The following is a 20,309-nucleotide window of genomic DNA, read 5'->3' on the forward strand; positions in this document are numbered from 1 at the left end:
CCTCCCTCCCTGCAGGACCCGGATGCCGCGGCCATCTTGGATCCGGGACCTGCGGCGAGGAGGGAGGTAGGAGACCCTCAGAGCAACGCGATCACATCGCGTTGCTCCGGGGGTCTCAGGGAAGCCCGCAGGGAGCCCCCTCCCTGCGCGATGCTTCCCTATACCGCCGGTACACCGCGATCATGTTTGATCGCGGTGTGCCGGGGGTTAATGTGCCGGGGGCGGTCCGTGACCGCTCCTGGCACATAGTGCCGGATGTCAGCTGCGATATGCAGCTGACACCCGGCCGCGATCGGCCGCGCTCCCCCCGTGAGCGCGGCCGATCGGCTATGACGTACTATCCCGTCGAGGGTCAGATAGGCCCAGGTCACCTCGACGGGATAGTACGTCAAAGGTCACAGAGGGGTTAATATAATTTCTTTTAACATTTTAAGAAATGTATGCAATGTTAAGCATATAAAAGAATGCATATTCCATAATGAATGACTGTTGAAGTGAAGCCCTTGTATGAAGACACTTCAGTGCTTTAGAGAAGTTCATTATGAGCACTGTGCCCTGAAATAATTCTATGATCTAAAGTGGTCCCACTTCCTTTATAAATTGTAAGATTTGCACTGAGATAACTTTGCCCAGTTCTTTTTCTGTGTTTTCCTCAGCTCTGTGAAATGATTAAAATAATCTGTACCTTAAAAACAAAATAGCTCAAAGGGGTTGTCCCTTTGTTCATCAATGATGAGTTGATGAAGGGTGTTCTGCCCAATATTGAGCATTAGTCTATGAAGAATCCACCAGCAAGTGTTCTAATTCACTTCAATGTCTCTTCAGTTGAAATGAAGCGTAACTCAGTTTCCATTGAAATTAATAGCTTTCTGTGTCGTACATTTTTTCTAGCTGCTCTTCTCTCTTGCTAATGGAAATCCTGAGTGGTGCCACCAACCCTTCTCTTGACTGAGAACTCTTGAATAGGGTGTTTAACATTAGTTTTTATAAAACTGGTTCTGTAAGTAATGGTAAATGATTAATTAATTAGAGAAGACCTGTCACCAGCTCAACAGTGGCAAGTTTTTGCTCTTATCTGATTCCAGGTGCTCTGATAAGTATTTTTTAAATCTGCTATACTGCTCAAGAAATATGGGACCTTTTTTCAGTAATAATTTAGAGCTCCAGTCCACTAGAGCGCTACCACATTTTGGTTTGCAGCCCAATTTTCAGCACCTTATTGTTGTTACATCCTTTTGGAATGGAGACTAGGATCAGCGCTATCTTCCATTGCCACGATTGAATCAAGGACGATGTCTTTTTGCTTGAAACATCCCAAGACAATGATTAGGAGTACAATCCTTGTCCATCAAAAATAACTTGATTTAATTGTGGCAAACAGAAGACAGCGCTGATGCTGGCCTCCATTCCTGATTCTTCCACCATGGAAAACTCCTGGAAGCGGTTTCCTCCATCTCTCTGGGAATAGCTGCAGTCCATCACTTTGGAATCCACACCAAAATTAGAGTTTTGACTCAGGTAGTACAACTTTATCATGTAGGCAAGTTTCATTATATAACACACCTTTTCCAACTTGATAAAACTTATGTTGTTTAGATAGCACCACTTTTTTTCCTCTCTTTGAATATTTCATGCAAATAGTTAAATCCTTTTGGCAACCGAGGAGTTGTTTGTGTGCAAAATGTCTTGGCTTTGATATATTTATAGACACAAAAAGCTTACAAAACATCTCCTGAGCAGAAAAAAAAGGATGAAGCATCAATATGTTGCAGAACATTGGGCCTAAAACCAAAATTGACCATTTGTTCTGTGCTCTGTTTCTTTCATCGTGTTATATATACACTATATATTTCTGTGTGTGTGCGCCCACATTTGTTTGAGATGGTGCACTGTGGGGTGAGGGGTGGTGGTCTGGCTGACCTAAACATAACATCGAACACATGTGATCACTGGAGCTAGACCTAAATTCAGTCTGTTGTAGGGGACAAAGGTAACAAGCTACAAAATATCTTACAAAAAAAATAAATAAAATGAAAATAAACCCTAAAACAAAACTAGGGTAGGGACAATTCAGGGAAAATTCTGTGACCGAAAAGATCGCTGCAGGTGGAAACGTAAACCAAGCTAAACAAACCAGACAGGTAGGTGTAGGTTTGTTCATTTTTTCTTAATTTGGAACATAGATTTTGTATGTATACAGTATAAAGTTGTAAATGATATTATTTTCAGTATACTATTAGTAGAATTAATCCTTGCTTAATTCATGTAAGAAATAGATATGTTGACTGTTAACCCTTTGAGTTGTAAGCTTTCATTTTGCATTTTTCAGTTCTTCATAAAGAAAGGCCAGCGAAAGAAGAACACGTTGAAAAGCCAAAACACAAAGGTATGTATATCAATATATCAAGATAACATTTTGTAAATGTCAATGAGAAGGATTTTTTCCTGTCTGTCCTTGGCTATATCCATATGTAAATATCAAATAGAGGTATGTCTCATAGGAGTAGCTATAGAGAGGAAATTCCTGACTTCATAATGTCAGCTCTACATAAACTAATGCCAAGCAAATTAATTTTCCTTTGAAATGAATTGGGGAACGAAATGTCAATCTTGGATACTCTGAAGTGATTGCTATATCATTTAGAGGTATCATTTCTGCAAGAACTCTGTTCATATAGAAATAAAGACATATATACAGTATGTGTGTGCGTAGTGTGCGTAACAGCTCGGACTCATCAAATCTTAGCATGAACTATGTTAAAATAACCATTGAAAAACAGAATTCCTTTTGCTTCCACTCCACTCCCACCACAAAAAAATTAATATAACTTATTTTATAATTTATGCGTAACCAAAATGGTTCAGCAAAATCCAAGTTAACATATTTGGTATTTTTAATAGTTTTTCAGCCACCCTGTTTAATTAAAGTAATGGTTTACTATACATTGAATAATGTACTGTAAATGCTGTATAAAATGCAAAGACAACTACTGAATAGCTGTTTCTTTCATTCATATCCTAAAAAGATAATTAAAAAACAATTAATAAATTAAATGTACTCCAAAATGGAGGTAATAAAATACAACTCATCTCTCAATAAAAAAATCCTTATACAGACAAAATAATGCAAAACTAAAATAGATATAAATGTTGGCTCAGTGGTTAGGACTCGTGCTGTGCAGTGTTTTGGCTCCTGGGTTCAAACACCATCAAGGACAACATCTGTAAAGAGTTTGTACAGTGGGTACGGAAAGTATTTCACTCTGTGTCATTGCAGCATTTGGTAAATTCAAAAAAGTTCATTTTTTTTCTCATTAATGTACACTCTGCACCCTATCTTGACTGAAAAAAAAACATTGTATGGGATTGTATTGGGCAGGTGATGGGCAGTACCTGGTTTTCTCCACACATAGCTCTTAGAATTATTACCAAAAAGGTCTATCTTCATCTCATCAGACCAGAGAATCTTATTCCTCATAGTCTGGGAGTCCTTCATGTGTTTTTTAGCAAACTCTATGCGGGCTTTCATATGTCTTGCACTGAGGAGACGTTTCCATCTGGCCACTCTGCCATAAAAGCCCGACTGGTGGAGGGCTGCAGTGACAGCTGACTTTGTGGAACTTTCTCCCATCTCCCACTGCATCTCTGGAGCTCAGCCACAGTGATCTTGGGGTTCTTCTTTACCTCTCTCACCAAGGCTCTTCTCCCACGATTGCTCAGTTTGTCTGGTTGGCCAGGTCTAGGAAGACTTCTGGTGGTCCCAAACTTCTTCCATTTAAGGATTATGGAGGCCACTGTGCTGTTAGGAACCTTGAGTACTGCAGAAATTATTTTGTTACTTTGGCTAGATCTGTGTCTTGCCACAATTCTGTCTCTGAGCTCCTTGGCCAGTTCCTTTGACCTCATGATTCTCATTTGGTCTGACATGCACTGTGAGCTGTGAGGTCTTATATAGACAGCAATCCAAAAACAGAAAAATAGAGGGCACTCACCGGTCTTCATGTTTCAGTCTTTATTAGCAATACAAATGAATAAAAATGAATAAAATTCATGGCCGGGAACGTCGGAGCCGAAGCTCGTGTGAGCAGGGAAGGAAGGAGACGACGGCCGTTTCGCGCTGTGCTTTGCGCTTCTACCCTTATATAGACAGGTGTGTGCCTTTCCCAATCAAGTCCATCAGTTTAATTAAACACAGCTGGACTCCAATGAAGGAGTAGAACCATCTTAAGGAGGATCACAAGGAAATGGACAGCATGTAACTTTAAATTTTTTATTAAATTTGCAAAAATGTCTACTTTTTTTTTTCAGTGAAGATGGGGTGCAGAGTTTATATTAATGAGAAGAAATGAACTTTTTTAAATGTACCAAATGGCTGCAATGAAACAAAGAGTGAAAATTTAATGGTGTCTGAATACTTTCTGTACCCACTGTATGTTTGCATTAATTTCCTCAACACTCCAAAGACATAAAAACATCATATGTCAAAAACATTCAGGCCTTAAATGGAATCTTTAACCAGGTTTTTTGCTGAGAGCAGCATGATCTAGGAATAGTGACCCTGATTGTACCGATGTGTCACTTACTTGGCTGCCTGTTACAGTTTAGATAAAATCACTGTTTTCTCTGCTGCAGATCTAGCAGTTCTCTGAATGCTGAGCTCTGTATAACCCCACCCACACCACTGATTGGAAGCTTTATGTATGGACTGTTCATAGGCAGAAAGCTGCCAATCAGTGGTAGGGGCGTGTTTGGACTAAACAGCAGCAGGTTTACTAGTCCTCTAGTGATAATATTCTGCTGATAAAACAGTGATTTTATCACAACCACCGCAAGCAGCCCAGTGAGTGACGTATCGCTGAAATCAGGGTCTCAGTTTCTATATCATACTGCTCTCAGATGATGTGGCAAATAACTAGCATTAAATTCACTTTAGGGTTCCTCAATTGATCACATGAAGGTTTGAAGTACAGGCAAAGATATTTTTCACAGCTTCTGCAGTCCTATTTGAAAAGGAGGTTCAAAAATAGAGGCCATTCAGTCATCTGTCTAGAAGACAATATGCTAATGACACCTGAAAGTATAAAACACATACTATGCACCTTAACTACTTAGTGTTTCTATTCATTTATATCAGCAGTCTGACCCTGGTAATTGCTGTGATAAAAATATTTTATGTCATGTACTTACCAGAATTGAATCAACTATTCCTAATAGAGAGAAGTGAGGCATGTTTCCAAACTCCATCTTACTGGAAATGGATGATGTTCCGCATCCTGGATTAGGGATGAGAAAATGCAGGGTACTCAATCTTTTACAGTGACAGAAGACAGAAAGTTAATGCAGCATGCAGTCTGATCTACACTATCTAGTAGACGCCACAATATTTTTTTATCTTCACTCACAATATTATTGGCGATTATAAATATGCAACAAGTCCACATTTTTCTTGAAATTAATATTTAAGCACATATTTATAAATGCTGTTTGTCAGCTTTTTGTGCTACCTATCAATAAAAAGAATAAGTATGTGATTAGTAAGGTTTGCAATACGGTATCTATTAGGGTTAGACATATAGTTAAAAAAATATAATAAAATAACAATCAAGCTGCAAACATGTACATTGCTTGGCCATGGGCTTTAATACTGAACTATTGTACTTGTATGTTGGGGGATTAAAGCCCAAGCTCCTGTAATTTACCAAGATTAGCTTGGGACCCATGCTGTCTGGAATAACAGAAGAGGTTTGTATTTTTCTCCATCAGCAGTAGCCTCTGTGACCACAATCATTGTACCTTTGATCAGGGGCCAACCGGGGAATTTACCGGTCACCCTACGGTCCTGTCCAAATCTGATTGCCTGTGCCTGGTATTGCAGCTAAGCCCCATGAGGACTGAATGTGGCTAACCTGCAACAATAGATGCAAAGGGCAGACTTATTGCGCTAAAAAATGTAGTTGACTGGTATCAAGAAATGTAGGTTGTAGTTTACACCGATTCAAATGAGAATTTATATGAATCATGAATTACAATTTGTATTTTAGAAATTCAAATACCAAAGCCTGAAGTAAAGGAAAAACCAGAGAAAAAGACCCCTGCCAGAGGTAACAAAAGATTTTTTCTTTATCACAGTGATATGATTTTACAGCTTATTTTATCAATGCTGGTAGTAAGCAGGCAATGAAAAAATGAAAGGATAATAAATACTATAAGCAGCAACTAATTTCACACTTTTACACTATAAATATTATAAAAACATTTACTGCAATGAGCTGGTAAATAAGAATTGTGGCAGGTGACCAGTTTCACTGTGTATATTGAGGTCAACATGTGAAAATATTTTTTGGGGTTTATGCTTATTTTTGCATTGACATGACATATTAGCCTTGGAGCCTAAGTGAGATGACATTGTTGATGATTATGTAGTGGAAAAGACCTGGGAATCAGAAAGGGGAACCAATGAGGTCATGTCATCGGAGGAAGAGGGTGTTAGCCTTGGTGATACACAAAGAAGATGACATGCGGCTAAAACATCCTATAGTGCAGAATAGTGATGAGTGAGCGAGTATTCTTGTTGCTCAGTTTTCCCGAGCATGCTCGGGTGGTCTCCGAGTATTTGTTAGTGCTCGGAGATTTAGTTTTCCTCGTCTCAGCTGCATGATTTATGGCTGTTGGACGGCCTGAATACATGTGGGAATTCCTTAACAAACAAGCATTCCTCACATGTATTCAGCCTGTCTAGCAGCCGTAAATCATGCAGCTGCGGTGAGGAAAACTAAATCTCTGAGCACTAACAAATACTCGGTGACCACCTGAACGTGCTCGGGAAAACCCGAGCAACAAGAATACTCGCTCATCACTAGTGCAGAATATTCTTGTTTTGCAGCCAGCTCAGGAGCAAGTCATGTCACATTGTTGATTTAAGAGGAACAACAGTGCCTGAAAGTTGTGGTGGTTGTCCACTGAGAGGGCATCTCAGGTGTGGGAATTCTTTTGCAAGTTGTGAGTGGACCAGTCTATTGCAGGGTGCAGACTGTGCTATTCTAAAATAATCTGCGTACATCCAGGCACTCATGGGCTAGGATATATGTCACTCAATCAGCATATGAAATGGCATAACCTGCTTATGTGGATAAAGCAAACTGACCAACAAGATGAGCAAGGCTCAAGCTATCATGCTTCTCACAATCGACTTTTTAGCAACCACTCTGCACCAGCATTGTCTTCATCCCTGTCACTAGTCTTATTTACTGCTTTCCATACACTACATCCTCTTCCTCAATTGATCATCAGTTCACTCTTTGAGTACCTAAGAAATATGCATTCAATCATCCAATTATGTGCAATTGTATTCGTAAGTGTTCCAGTTCACCTCAATTGATGCCAGACCACTTGGATTGTACTGGCGTTTGTAAAAGAGTTATGTGCTCTCAGTCTCAATGAAAGATACCTTCGCCACCATTATTTATAGTAGTATGAAGCCATCCCTACCAGGTTTGGGCATAAAATACAAATATTGTTCAAAAGTAAAATTTATTGTGTACAGTGCATCAATTTTTCTATAAAATTCACCTTCTTTATAATTTTTGTTGAACTTAAATGTTATTGTCACCATGAAAAATAATTCCAACACTGTGATGGTTGATAAAAAGATTTCTTCTTTATAAGTACAATTCCATAAAAACGAGCACCATAAAAAAGCTTGTTTTGGATGCTGATGCATAGACAAGATCTTATCAATGCATTTTGGATGTCTAATATTGTGATTCATGGCAAATTTATTTGCTGCAAGTCACATTTTATTGGATTATTCTGCAAATTTGTCAAATTTGAATTTCAAACTGTTTGATCATCTCTAGTAGGTAGACATATTGCACATGTATGCACACATTCCTAATGAAAATGATGCGTGTGCCATATGTTTGCAGATGTATAAAGGTGAACCTAGCCTTAATAGTTTTACGTAGATGTAATAATTTCAAATAGTTTATTTGATATAGCTTTAGTATGTAACATGAAAAATATTCTATTTAATAATTAAGCTAAGTAACGATGTGAAAATGAAATTTAGATTGCGATAGAGGGGATAATTCATAAGTGGGTTTATGCCAGAATTTTGGAGTAAATATTGCTTGATCTGCTTATGTTCACCAGCCAGCTATGCCAATACATTAGGAGAACGGGTGGGATGGCGGGTGGCAACGTTCTCTCCTCAAATTTTTGAAGAGCTATGCCACTTTAGTGGCGTAAAGTTTATCCTGAAATGTACCCCAATTTGTAGTTTACACCAAAGTCAATAGCAGGTCAATATTTATAAAGGCATTAACAATTTCTTCCTCTAATATCCAGCAATACATTTAACAGTACAACCACTAATCACATTCATTCAGTTACCCTTCACCTTTTTTTATGAAGTTTGGTAGGTGAACACTAAATTAGTCTTGCGGAAAAGATAAGGTATAACACATAACTGTATAACATATAACAGCTTACTAGCCACTTAACCTCACCTTCCTGTAATGCTAATGCAAGCTTCCTACATAGCTAATACCTTCACAGACCTGAGTCAGTAAGAGAACATGATACACAACCCTAGTCTAAATCCTTCACAAATGTCACCACAAACAGGATCACTGTAACAGCCGTACCTTCAGCTGTTCCTATCAATCTCACCTCCCCAGTGGGAAATGGCAGTGACACAGCGTTAGAAATGAAGTGTCTCTTTCTTCAAAGCTGGCACTGTAATTATAACATTTTTATTTTTCCTTACTGTTTCTAAACCCTTTTCACTCACTAAACAATATTTTACTATTACTACATCCAAAACGTCGCCACACCATGGAGCAATAAAGTCTACTTTTTTCATGTTTTTTTGTGCTGCTTTTCTTTTTTTGCTTTAGATAGATAGATAGATAGATATGGGATAGATAGATAGATAGATAGATAGATAGATAGATAGATATGGGATAGATAGATAGATAGATAGATAGATAGATAGATAGATATGGGATAGATACATAGATAGATAGATAGATAGATAGATAGATAGATAGATAATAGATAGATAGATAGATAGATAGATAGATAGATAGATATGGGATAGATACAATAGATAGATAGATAGATAGATAGATAGATAGATAGATAGATAGATATGGGATAGATACGATAGATAGATAGATAGATAGATAGATAGATAGATAGATAGATAGATAGATAGATAGATAGATATGGGATAGATAGATATGGGATAGATACGATAGATAGATGATAGATAGATAGATAGATAGATAGATAGATAGATAGATATGGGATAGATACGATAGATAGATAGATAGATAGATATGGGATAGATAGATATGGGATAGATACGATAGATAGATGATAGATAGATAGATAGATAGATAGATAGATAGATAGATAGATAGATAGATAACGTTTAGCAATCAGAGCTCAGTTTTCATTTTATGAGCTCAATTTTTGAAATTGTTGAGACACATGGTATCTTTTGTTGCCTGTCGAGTGGTCATGCTTACAAATCTTGCACAATGGCACCTGGAGTGCTACACAAGATACTATGTACTCCAATACAAGAAATTTGTGATGACATATACCATAATTTTTATTCACTGATTTGGATCTTGCAAGTGAAAGGAAATCTCTGCATGCTTTCATGTGTCGTAACAATTATTAATTGTTAATATATTCTAGTATGGTGTAAATTGGAACCCATCACACCCACAACATTGCCAGTACAAAAATACAAGCTTAAAACCAATATGATGCTATTATTAAACACAGTCAAAAGTTCAGTGAACAATATTAATAAAACAATATTATATCTGTGCACTTATTTAAACCGGTGGGATGGGCGGTCTCCATCATCAGGATCCAATGGGTTTCTCAGCTAAGAAGTTTTTGTCGCCAAGCTCCGACCCTTCTGAGGTTACTGACCCTTTCCATTCCGAAAAACTGGAAACCACTCAAATCACCACCGTGCACTTGGAAAACATGTTTTGATACATTAGAGGAATTAGGTGCATCTCTGTTCACTGAATCCCTACAGTGCTCACTGATGCGCTGCCGGAGTTTTTGTGTTGTGCAGCCTATGTAGGAGAGATCACAAATACTGCAGGTAACCATGTATATGACATATGTACTACTGCAATTTATAACGTCAGGAATAACCATTGTTTCAGGCTTCACTTTCTTAACAAATTGCTTGGTATTTACTGCATATTTGCATGCTCCACATTTATCACCCCCGCAGCTAAAGAAACCTTTAAGGCTACTTTCACACTATCGTCGTACGACGCACATCGCAATGCATCGTTTTGGAGAAAAAACGCATCCTGCAAAATTGCTTGCAGGATGCATTTTTTCTCCATAGACTAACATTAGCGACGCATTGCGATGCATTGCCACACGTCGCAACCGTCGTGCGACGGTTGCGTCGTGTTGCGTCGGACTGTCAGCACAAAAAAAATTGCATGTAACGTTTTTTGGTGCATCATGTCCAGCATTTCTGACCGCGTATGTGCGGCCGGAACTCCGCACCCTCCTGCCCGGAGCTCACAATGGGGCAGTGGATGCATTAAAAAACTGCATCCGCTGCCCCCGTTGTGCGGCGCTTTCACAGTATGCGTCGGTACGTCGCCACGTCGCATTGCGACGTGCGTCGTATGACGCTAGTGTGAAAGTAGCCTAATAGACAGCCAGGTTGTTTTAACAGGATTATGGATTACCATACTAGGGGTTAACAGAGTAGAAAGGGTGGGAGCTTACCTTGTGGAAAATAAACACCCTGCCTGCAGAATACAATGCAAAGCAGGATCACTTTTAAGCATTGGCAAATATTTCTTGATAATCGTCTTAATCTGGTTGTATTCTCTGCTATATGTGGTGACAACTATGGGTTTTTGGTTCTCCTGTTTTTTTGGTCTTTTTTTATGAAATTTTACCATGTCGGTTCTGGGAATTTTTTCCACAATTTTTTTTGCTTTTTCCAAAGACCAATTCTGATAACCTCTTTCCATCAAGCAGGCACAGATTTCTTCTCCCTCTTGAATATAGGATTTATGGTCACTACAGTTTCTTTTAGATCTGTATAATTCACCCCTTGGAATATTAACCCTCACATGTCTGGGATGACAGGAATCAGCTTTCAATATGGTGTTGCCCATAGTTTCCTTGCGGAAAGTAGTACTTTTTACCTTTTTCCTGTCATCCACAGAGATTGATAAGTCCAAAAAACTGATATTGGTTTTATTGTGGGTGTGGGTAAACAAAGTTACAGTTATTATTATTCAGATAACTCATGAATTTAAGAATATCAGAAACATCAGCTGACCAAATTATATTCATGTCATCCATATATCTAGCATAGCTAAATATACTAGACTGGAATGGATTATTTTCAGAGAAAATGTTTGCATCTTCCCACCAAGACACAAATAAATTGGGAAAGATGGAGAGAATTTTGCCCCCATTGACGCACCTTTGCACTGCAAAATCATGAACTGTTTTGTAACTGGTCTTCCTCTCCAATGATCTTCCTACTACTGATATTTTTAGAGCAATCTGAGAAAATGTGTGAACTGTTAGAAACGATACCAAAAAATGAAAAGGGTTAAAAGAAAATTGGGAATGGCTATAAAAGAATAATATGTTCCCAGGAGAACTCAATATAATTTATTTAGTAGAAGCTAATTAGTTATTACACCTGAATTGTTTGTATAAACGTAAATCATATATTGGGGTCAATCCATCAAGACTGGTTGTATGTTCACCAGTCTTGATGCAGAGGTCGCTAGAGTAAGGCTACTTTCACACTTCCGTCTTTCAGCTCCCATCACAATTCGTCGATTTTTGAGAATGCAGGATCCTGCAAAAAAATTTGCAGGATCCTGCATTTTCCCATAGACATGTACTTGTATTGGCCACATGTCGCATCCGTCGTGCGATGGATCCGTCGTGTTTTGGTGGACCGTCGTCTGGAAAAAACGTTCAATGTAACTTTTTTTGTCTGCGTTGGGAAAGTGTGTAGCGACGGATCCTACGTCATACGTCGTTCACTAGAATGGAAGCCTATGGACGCAGGATCCGTCACACACTGGAATCCAGCGACGGATCCAGTTTTTCGCCTCTGAGCATGCCCGGAAGGATTTTCAAGTCTCTCTCTCGTCGCACACGTTTTTCACTCTTTTCATGACGCCCGTCGGTCCATCATTTTGCTGCACTACGAAGGACACAAAAAAACGGAAGTGTTAAAGTAGCCTTAGCTGCACCAAACTCGTTAAAAGACATGCAACTTTGAATTATTTTTTATTATCCTTCAGATGCCAAGCGCAAAAGACAGAAACGAACTCCGGTTAAGGGCTGGAATACGTTTCTGCTATAAATGATGCCACTTTTGTGTTGCAATTGTAAATTATAATGAAATTATTGGACTGTGCAAAATCATATCCTCCAGCTATTCCACCCATTTTTAATAAAGATGGTAGAGTTGTAGTAAAAATATACAAAAGTAGCATAATTATTGTGCAAAAAAAAATTGCTGCACAAAACAATTGTGAAATTTTCAACAGTTTTACCTCCAGTTTTCTGGTACAAACGGTTTTATGAATCAGGTCATGAAGATATACTGTCCTTTTTGACCTACTTTTTTAAAATAGTTATTTTAATCATTAGAAAGAAAAAAGAAGAAAGCAAAGCTGTGTTCCTTACTATAAATTTCAGATTTTTTTTTATGGCAACTCATAAACGTAAAGATTATGAAAGCGCAGTAATTCGGAAAACATATTATGGGACCTGAGAGTCATGGTCTGGCAAAGAAAAAGAAATGCAGAGCTAGGAGAATATGTCCAGACTGAATGAAATCAGGATCAAGGAATGCTATGCCAATAAGGTCTGTCTATGTGGCTGAACATTATTATTAGCAGTGGTGATAGCCAACAGCTGAAGTAGCACATTGTTGCAGCCTGATTCAATATGTTCCAAGTGATCAGCAGACTCGAAACATATGAGCTCCAGGCCTGGAGCACTGATGCCTTATGGCCAGAATTTTTACTTTTTTCTACGTCAAACACAATCTATTACTTGAATGTTGACATATGTAAAGCATCCACTTATCATTTATATACGGTACTTATGCAGTGTTAAGATCTGCTTGCTATATCAATGGCTATTTATATTCAAAAGTGATAATTTAAATGATTATCTGCAAGTCTGCAATAGTAAAATGAACATGGAAAATGGCCTGCATCTTATAACTAATATGGTATTTTTCCATATATGATTTATTTGTTGCTGCTTATAGGTTCAAAGTATACAATAACATGTAAAAGAAGAAAAAAGGCGAAAACAACAAAAATTACATGCAAAGCATGCAAAAGCAATAATGAATCAAGCCCAATGTTCTCCTATACATCCATCCTTGGCCTGGTGGAGCACTCAGTTTCTCTCTTAAAAATTTACTAGGGTCAGTTTCAAAACTCAATTAACGTATAAGACTTTAACTGAAGAAAAACAGTGGAAATATCCATGTAACGTTAACATATCCGACTGTAGATTAGTGACAGATGGTCACCAGTGTCAACTAACAGCCTATTTAATAGCACACAGACTCTTTTTAAGAAGCATTACAAAAATTATCCTTTTTTTGGAATAAAAATAATAAAAATCGATTTTCTGCTTTAGAAGAAAAGAAGCTATTGCTGTTAACATTGCAATAAATAAAATACTTATTTTTGGATCAGCAACAGGTTTGTTGTTTGAAAAATGAGGACGCAATTACTTTTTAAAAAGCCATGCAGAAATTACCCCTTAATAAGAGCAGTTTCAAATATATACATACTGTACAGGGCAGGGTTTCCAGTAGCAGAGTTCAGCTATAAAACACAGTGGACAAGCAGAAAATGTGTTTGGCTGTTTATTGGCAGGGGAAGTGGCAACAGCAGCAACCACACAATATTGAACAGGATGCAACAGGTAATGAGATGGCTGAGTGTGGACGGCCAGCAGCGGCTGCCTTGGCAGCAGTACAAATAGCTATTGATCACAATGGACTAGCAGGAGATGTGTGGCTGTCTACTGACAGTGGAAACAGCACATTATAATATATGATGAATCGGTCAAGAAGATGTCCAGCTGTGTAGGTCCAGCACTGGCAGTCTCAGCTGCAGCAACAAGAGCAGTAGTATAGCATATATAAAACATGATGCACAGGCAGATAGGTGGGTCGCATTGGCACTGAAGGGAGCAAAATAGGACTTATCAAAAAGGAGAGACAGGCAGATGCTAAGGCCAATCCAATCATTGGCATCAGCTGTTTGTGATTGAAAATAGGCATTGGATCATGTCTGATTTATTTTGTCAAATGTAATGATATCTATACTGGTTGATGAGAATCTGGTCTGAGTGGAATAACAAAGCCTCATGCCACAATAAAAATCCTTTTTTGCACTAAGGTACCTTCACACTAAACGATATCGCTAGCGATCCGTGACGTTGCAGCGTCCTGGCTAGCGATATCGTTTAGTTTGACACGCAGCAGCGATCAGGATCCTGCTGTGATATCGCTGGTCGTTGAACAAAGTTCAGAACTTTATTTGGTCATCAGACCGGCGTGTATCGTCGTGTTTGACACCAAAAGCAACGATACCAGCGATGTTTTACACTGGTAACCAGGGTAAACATCAGGTTACTAAGCGCAGGGCCGCGCTTAGTAACCCGATGTTTACCCTGGTTACAGTGTAAAATGTAAAAAAACAAACAGTACATACGTACCTTCGCGTCCCCCGGCGTCCGCTTCCCACACTGACTGAGCGCCGTAAAGTGAAAGTGAAAGTACAGCACAGCGGTGACGTCACCGCTCTGCTGTTAGGGCCGGCGCTCAGTCAGTGCAGGAAGCGGACGCCGGGGGACGCGAATGTAAGTATGTACTGTTTGTTTTTTTACATTTTACGCTGGTAACCAGGGTAAACATCGGGTTACTAAGCACGGCCCTGCGCTTAGTAACCCGATGTTTACCCTGGTTACCCAGGGACCTCGGCATCGTTGGTCGCTGGAGAGCGGTCTGTGTGACAGCTCTCCAGCGATCAAACAGCGATGCTGCAGCGATCGGCATCGTTGTCGCTATCGCTGCAGCGTCGCTTAATGTGAAGGTACCTTTACACTGGAGGCTGGACAAGACAGTACACCCATGGAAATCTATTTCAGTTCCTGCCAGTAGCTAACCCAGAAGATCATGGGGTCACTGTCCAGGTATGACTGAACTTGGCTCTTCACACGGGGCATTACTATTTGCTGAAGTGTGTCAGTTCAGAGCATGACATATAAAACATCTGGTCCATAATTTTATATATGTACTGTAATCTCTGCTTCTGCTTTCTTAGCTACTTATTGTAGCCCTGGTGCTGGCAGATAAAGGAACATTGGTTCCGCAATAAGAAGAAGGTAGTCTCATGGTCAAGCAGAGTTGCAGGCAGCAGGCGAATGCTAGGCAAAAGCTTTGCTGAGCAAGAAAAATAACTTTTGAAGAACCAATTTTAACTCAGTTTTGGAAGCCAGAAAAAAACTCAGCAAATTCACTTTTATTTCAAGGGTCAAAAAGCATGGCTACCCAGTAGTCATTCATCACACAAGCAATAGAGCAAGCAGTTTGCCTTGCATTTCAAACTTGTCGGCGGCACAGTTTGTTCACTTTCCACATCCTGCTGTTAGGGTTGATTGTCTTGGCCAGTGTTGTCATTGTGAAAACAAAAATTTCACACTCACTGTCAGCTTTGTACACTTCCTGTGCCTGGGATGACTTAATGTCCTCCTCCACATCCACGTTCTTCTTATCCCGGGTATCTTCCAGAAGGGTTAATAAGTGTACACCATCATTTGTCAAAAGGCAGCAAAGTCCACTAAGTGATTACAACAGGGACTGAATCACCAGCAAGTTGAACATGTGGTAGTTCAGTTGGTACCTACTTCCGCAACATACAATCAGTGATGGATATTTGTGATGGAGAAGGAGGAGTATGACAAGCAGAAGTTATGGATAATAATGATGACATCAACCAGGTGCTACTTAATGTGGACTGACTACCAGAAAGAATGGTGCCAGGAGAATGGATAGGAAGACAATTTAGCCTCCCAACAAACAGGCTCTCCATGCATGTGTCGTGACTGTGACACAGCCGTGACACATGCAGCTGCAGCGCCGAACAGCTGATCAGCCAGAGCGATCCAGGAAGCCAGGTGTTAGGGTTGGCGGAACGCACCGAATATATTTATTAATGAGATAGGTGCGTTCGCAACTCGGGATCCACCGTGCAGGAAAGAACCTGCTGCTAAGTAAGGCGGTGAAGTAAATTAGAATAAACGAACTCTGTTACTTCACAGAGCCCGCAGTAAAGAGAACGCTGTGCCCTGTTTAGCTCACCGGGAACACAGCTACTGAGTAGAGCCAACAGTGGTCATGCAGTCCCAACCAAACACGCTGCTCCTCTCCGGTGCAGCTGGAATTCTAATGGCTGTTAGCCAGCCCTGAATTCACTCATAAGAAATTCCTCGCCGGAGGTGCCAGCATTCTAGGGGCTTATTTCAGCCGGGTCCCTGACTGCATACACACAAAAACTCCTTGCTGGAGGTGCCAGCATTCTAGGGGCTTATTTCAGCTGGGTCCTTGACCACACACATGACCACACTGGCGCTGAGCTCGTACATATTTGATACTAGCGCATGGCCGTGCGGTCATGAGAACCTTTCATAGTTGTAACACCTACAGGACATTCCAAGAAGGACCAATGGAAGTTGCTGCAGAACCTGAGCATGTGACCCTAGATCTCCACTGAGAGATCTTGCCCTGGGCATGCTTAGTGTGTGCAAAGCAGGACTTAGTCCCAGAAAAGCCTGCTCGCTGCAGAACAGTGCAGGGTACAATAGTAAAGCCTGGAGAGGGAGCAGTAACCCTTTGCACAGTATCCGATTCAGTGAGACGCTGGGACCGACGTCTCCGCTGAGCAGGCACCATTGCGGCCGATGCAGAATGGGAGACCGCAGCAGTCATGGTTCGAGATTCCCCCTGTGCAGCGGTGGGAACTCAACTCCTAACAATCTGCCAGCCACTTTCTGCCACTGAAACTGTGTAGTGTAATACAGTGGGACTGATTTTTCCAGCAGTCTCCCACACATAAAAAGGGAGATTTATATTGCCACTAAGTGCATCTGCGGCAGTTCTCATTTTTTATATATCTTCCAGCCACTTTCTGCCACTGAAACTGTGTAGTGTAAAACAGTGGGCCTGATTTTTCCAGCAGTCTCCCACACATATAAAGGGAGATTTATATTGCCACTAAGTGCATCTGTGTCAGTCCTGTTTGTGGTATATCTTCCAGCCACTTTCTGCCACTGAAACTGTGTAGTGTATTACAGTGGGCCTGATTTTTCCAGCAGTCTCCCACACATAAAAAGGGAGATTTATATTGCCAATAAGTGCATCTGTGTCAGTCCTGTTTGTGGTATATCTGCCAGCCACTTTCTGCCACTGAAGCTGTGTAGTGTAATACAGTGGGCCTGATTTCAGCGTCATCGTCTGGCTACACAAGGCCTCGAAGGCTCCCTTATCTTGGAGTAGGAAAACCACTTTTAAAGCCGGAGCAGCAGGAAAAAGTTTTGGCTTTCCTTGCTGACTCAGCCTCTAGCTCTTTCGCCTCCTCTTCCGAAAGTTCCAAATTTAAAAGCAGCGAGTCGTCAGTGGGTGCTCCCGGGCAGGAACAAGTCGCTTCCATGTGTCCTTCACCCAAACCAAAAGTGAAGGATGCAGCAGGCGGCACTACAGTTTACTCCATGAAGCTCTTTATACATACCGTGCCTGGGTTAGAAAGGGAAATTGTTAAAAGTCCAGATGAATCGGACATGGAGTGCACAGATGCACAGCCACAGCTAGATTATTATGCTGTTCCATTGACTCAGATCACTACATTGCCCTCGCAGTGTACTGAGCCAGAATCTGACCCTGATGAGACTATGGTGCCCAGTCTCGAACGCTATAGCACCTTACACGGTGACACAGAAGAAGGTGCACAGGACATTGAAGAGGAGGTGATAGATGACCCAGTTGTTGACCCAGATTGGCAGCCATTGGGGGAACAGGGTGCCGCTGGCAGTAGCTCAGAAGCGGAGGAGGATGAGCCGCAGCAGGCATCAACATCGCAACAGCTTTCATCTGGCATGCCCATATCAGGCCAAAAACGTGTGTCAAAAACAAAACCAGTTTAAGGACAGCGTGGCCATCCGGTGAAAGTAGCACAGCGTGCAATGCCTGAAAAGGTATTCAATAGTAGGAAGAGTGCAGTGTGGCAATTTTTTAACCAAGATCCGAATGATCAGTGCAAAGTTATCTGTAAGAAATGCTCAAAGACCTTTAGAAGAGGGCAGAATGTCAAAAATTTAAATACAACGTGCTTGCGTTGCAAGCCTGGACTAACTACCAAACGTCCCGTTACGTTGGTGCACCCACTCAGAATGAAGGTAGTCAGCAACGCTACATTGCTTCCCTCACTGTAAGCCCACCGTTTAGGACACCACCTGCAGCAAATGCGGAGTTATCGTCGCAAGGCCAAAGCAGTCAGGGAATCACAAGGTTTTTGGTAGGAAACACTGTATGTAGGTCAACATCAAGAATACAATCACCAACCCTCTCTCAATCCGCCATGTCCACCACCACCACCACCGCTGCTTGTTCCATCATATGCAGCTCTCCAGTCCAGCTCACCCTACAAGAGACTTTCGTTAGGAAAAGGAAGTACTCCTCCTCACATCCGCGTACACAGGGTTTGAATGCCCACATTGCTAGACTAATCTCGTTAGAGATGATGCCCTACCGGTTGGTTGAAAGCGAAGCTTTCAAAGCCCTGATGGCCTACGCAGTACCAAGCTATAACCTACCCAGTCGACACATCTTTGCGAGATAAACGACATCCCAGCCCTCCACCAGCATGTCAAAGACCGCATTGTCCATGCACTCAGGCAATCAGTCAGTAGAAAGGTGCACCTAACAACAGATGCATGGACCAGTAGGCATGGCCAGGGACGTTACATGTCCATCACGGCGCACTGGGTTAATGTGGTGGATGCAGGGTCCACAGGGGACAGCCATAGTGGGACAGTTCTGCCTAGCACAAGGTCTAGGAAACAGTTGGCAGTATGTGTTCGATACCCCTCCTCCTCCTCCTCCAGAAGCGAAAGCTCGTCCACAGAGCGCAGTCGCCCTACCACTCCATCTGCAGCTGCCAGTGCTGTACACGAGGTGTCCCATTATGGAACAACTAGTGGTAAGCGTCAGCAGGCTGTGTTGGAAATGAAGTGTTTGGGTGACAACAGACACACCGCGGAAGTTCTGGCAGAGTTCTTGCAGCAAGAAACTCATTCATGGCTGGGCAGTGTACATCTTGAGGCAGGCAAGGTAGTCAGTGATAACGGAAGGAATTTTATGGCTGCCATAGCCCTTTCAGAACTGAAACACATACCTTGCCTGGCTCACACCTTGAACCTGGTGGTGCAGTGCTTCCTAAAAAGTTATCCGGGGTTACCAGCCCTGCTCCTGAAGGTGCGAAGACTTTGCTCGCACATCCGCTGGTCGCCCATACACTCCAGCCGTATGCAGAACCATCAGCGATCGTTGAAGCTTCCTCAGCACTGCCTAATAATCGACGTTGCAAAAAGGCAGAACTCCACACTGCACATGCTTCAGAGGCTCTGCGAACAGAGGCGTGCTTTAATGTATTTGTGGGAGGATACACATACACGGGCAGGCAGTTGGATGGCAGACATGGAGTTGTCAGGTGTGCAATGGTCGAAGCTACAAGACCTCTGTCAAGTCCTTCAGTGTTTTGAGGAATGCACACGGCTGGTAAGTGCAGACGACGCCATCCTAAGCATGAGCATCCCACTAATGCGTCTGCTGATGCAAAGTTTGACGCACATTAAGGAGCAGGCATCTGCAGCCAAGGAGGAAGGAAGCCTTGATGACAGTCAGCCATTGTCTGCTCAGGGAACACTCCTGGACGAGGTGGTGGACGAAGAGGAGGAGGAGGATGATGGGGATGAATATTTGTGGGAGGAGGAAGCTTCTCAGGGGGCAATAGAAACTGGTGGCGTTGCAAGGTCAGGTACAGGGTTTTTGAGGGAGACAAGTGATGTTGATTTGCCAGAAAGTGCTCCTCAACCCAGCACAAGCAGTGAATTGACACCTGGAACATTGGCCCACATGGCGGATTATGCCTTGCGTATCCTAAAAAGGGACCCCCACATTATCAAAA

General features: G+C 41.4%; 1 protein-coding gene across 1 annotated transcript in view; it reads left to right on the top strand.

Moving 5' to 3' along the window:
- LOC143807646 (uncharacterized) overlaps positions 1-20,309 on the top strand; it is a 1,106,746-nt gene that overhangs the window by 206,104 nt on the left and 880,333 nt on the right. Inside the window, exons 9-10 of the mRNA XM_077289447.1 lie at positions 2,330-2,386; positions 6,042-6,101. Coding sequence (XP_077145562.1) covers positions 2,330-2,386; positions 6,042-6,101 — 117 coding nt within the window. The remainder of the gene's footprint in view (positions 1-2,329; positions 2,387-6,041; positions 6,102-20,309) is intronic.

This window comes from Ranitomeya variabilis, chromosome 2 (assembly GCF_051348905.1).
Source record: "Ranitomeya variabilis isolate aRanVar5 chromosome 2, aRanVar5.hap1, whole genome shotgun sequence".
Taxonomy (NCBI): Eukaryota; Metazoa; Chordata; class Amphibia; order Anura; family Dendrobatidae; genus Ranitomeya; species Ranitomeya variabilis.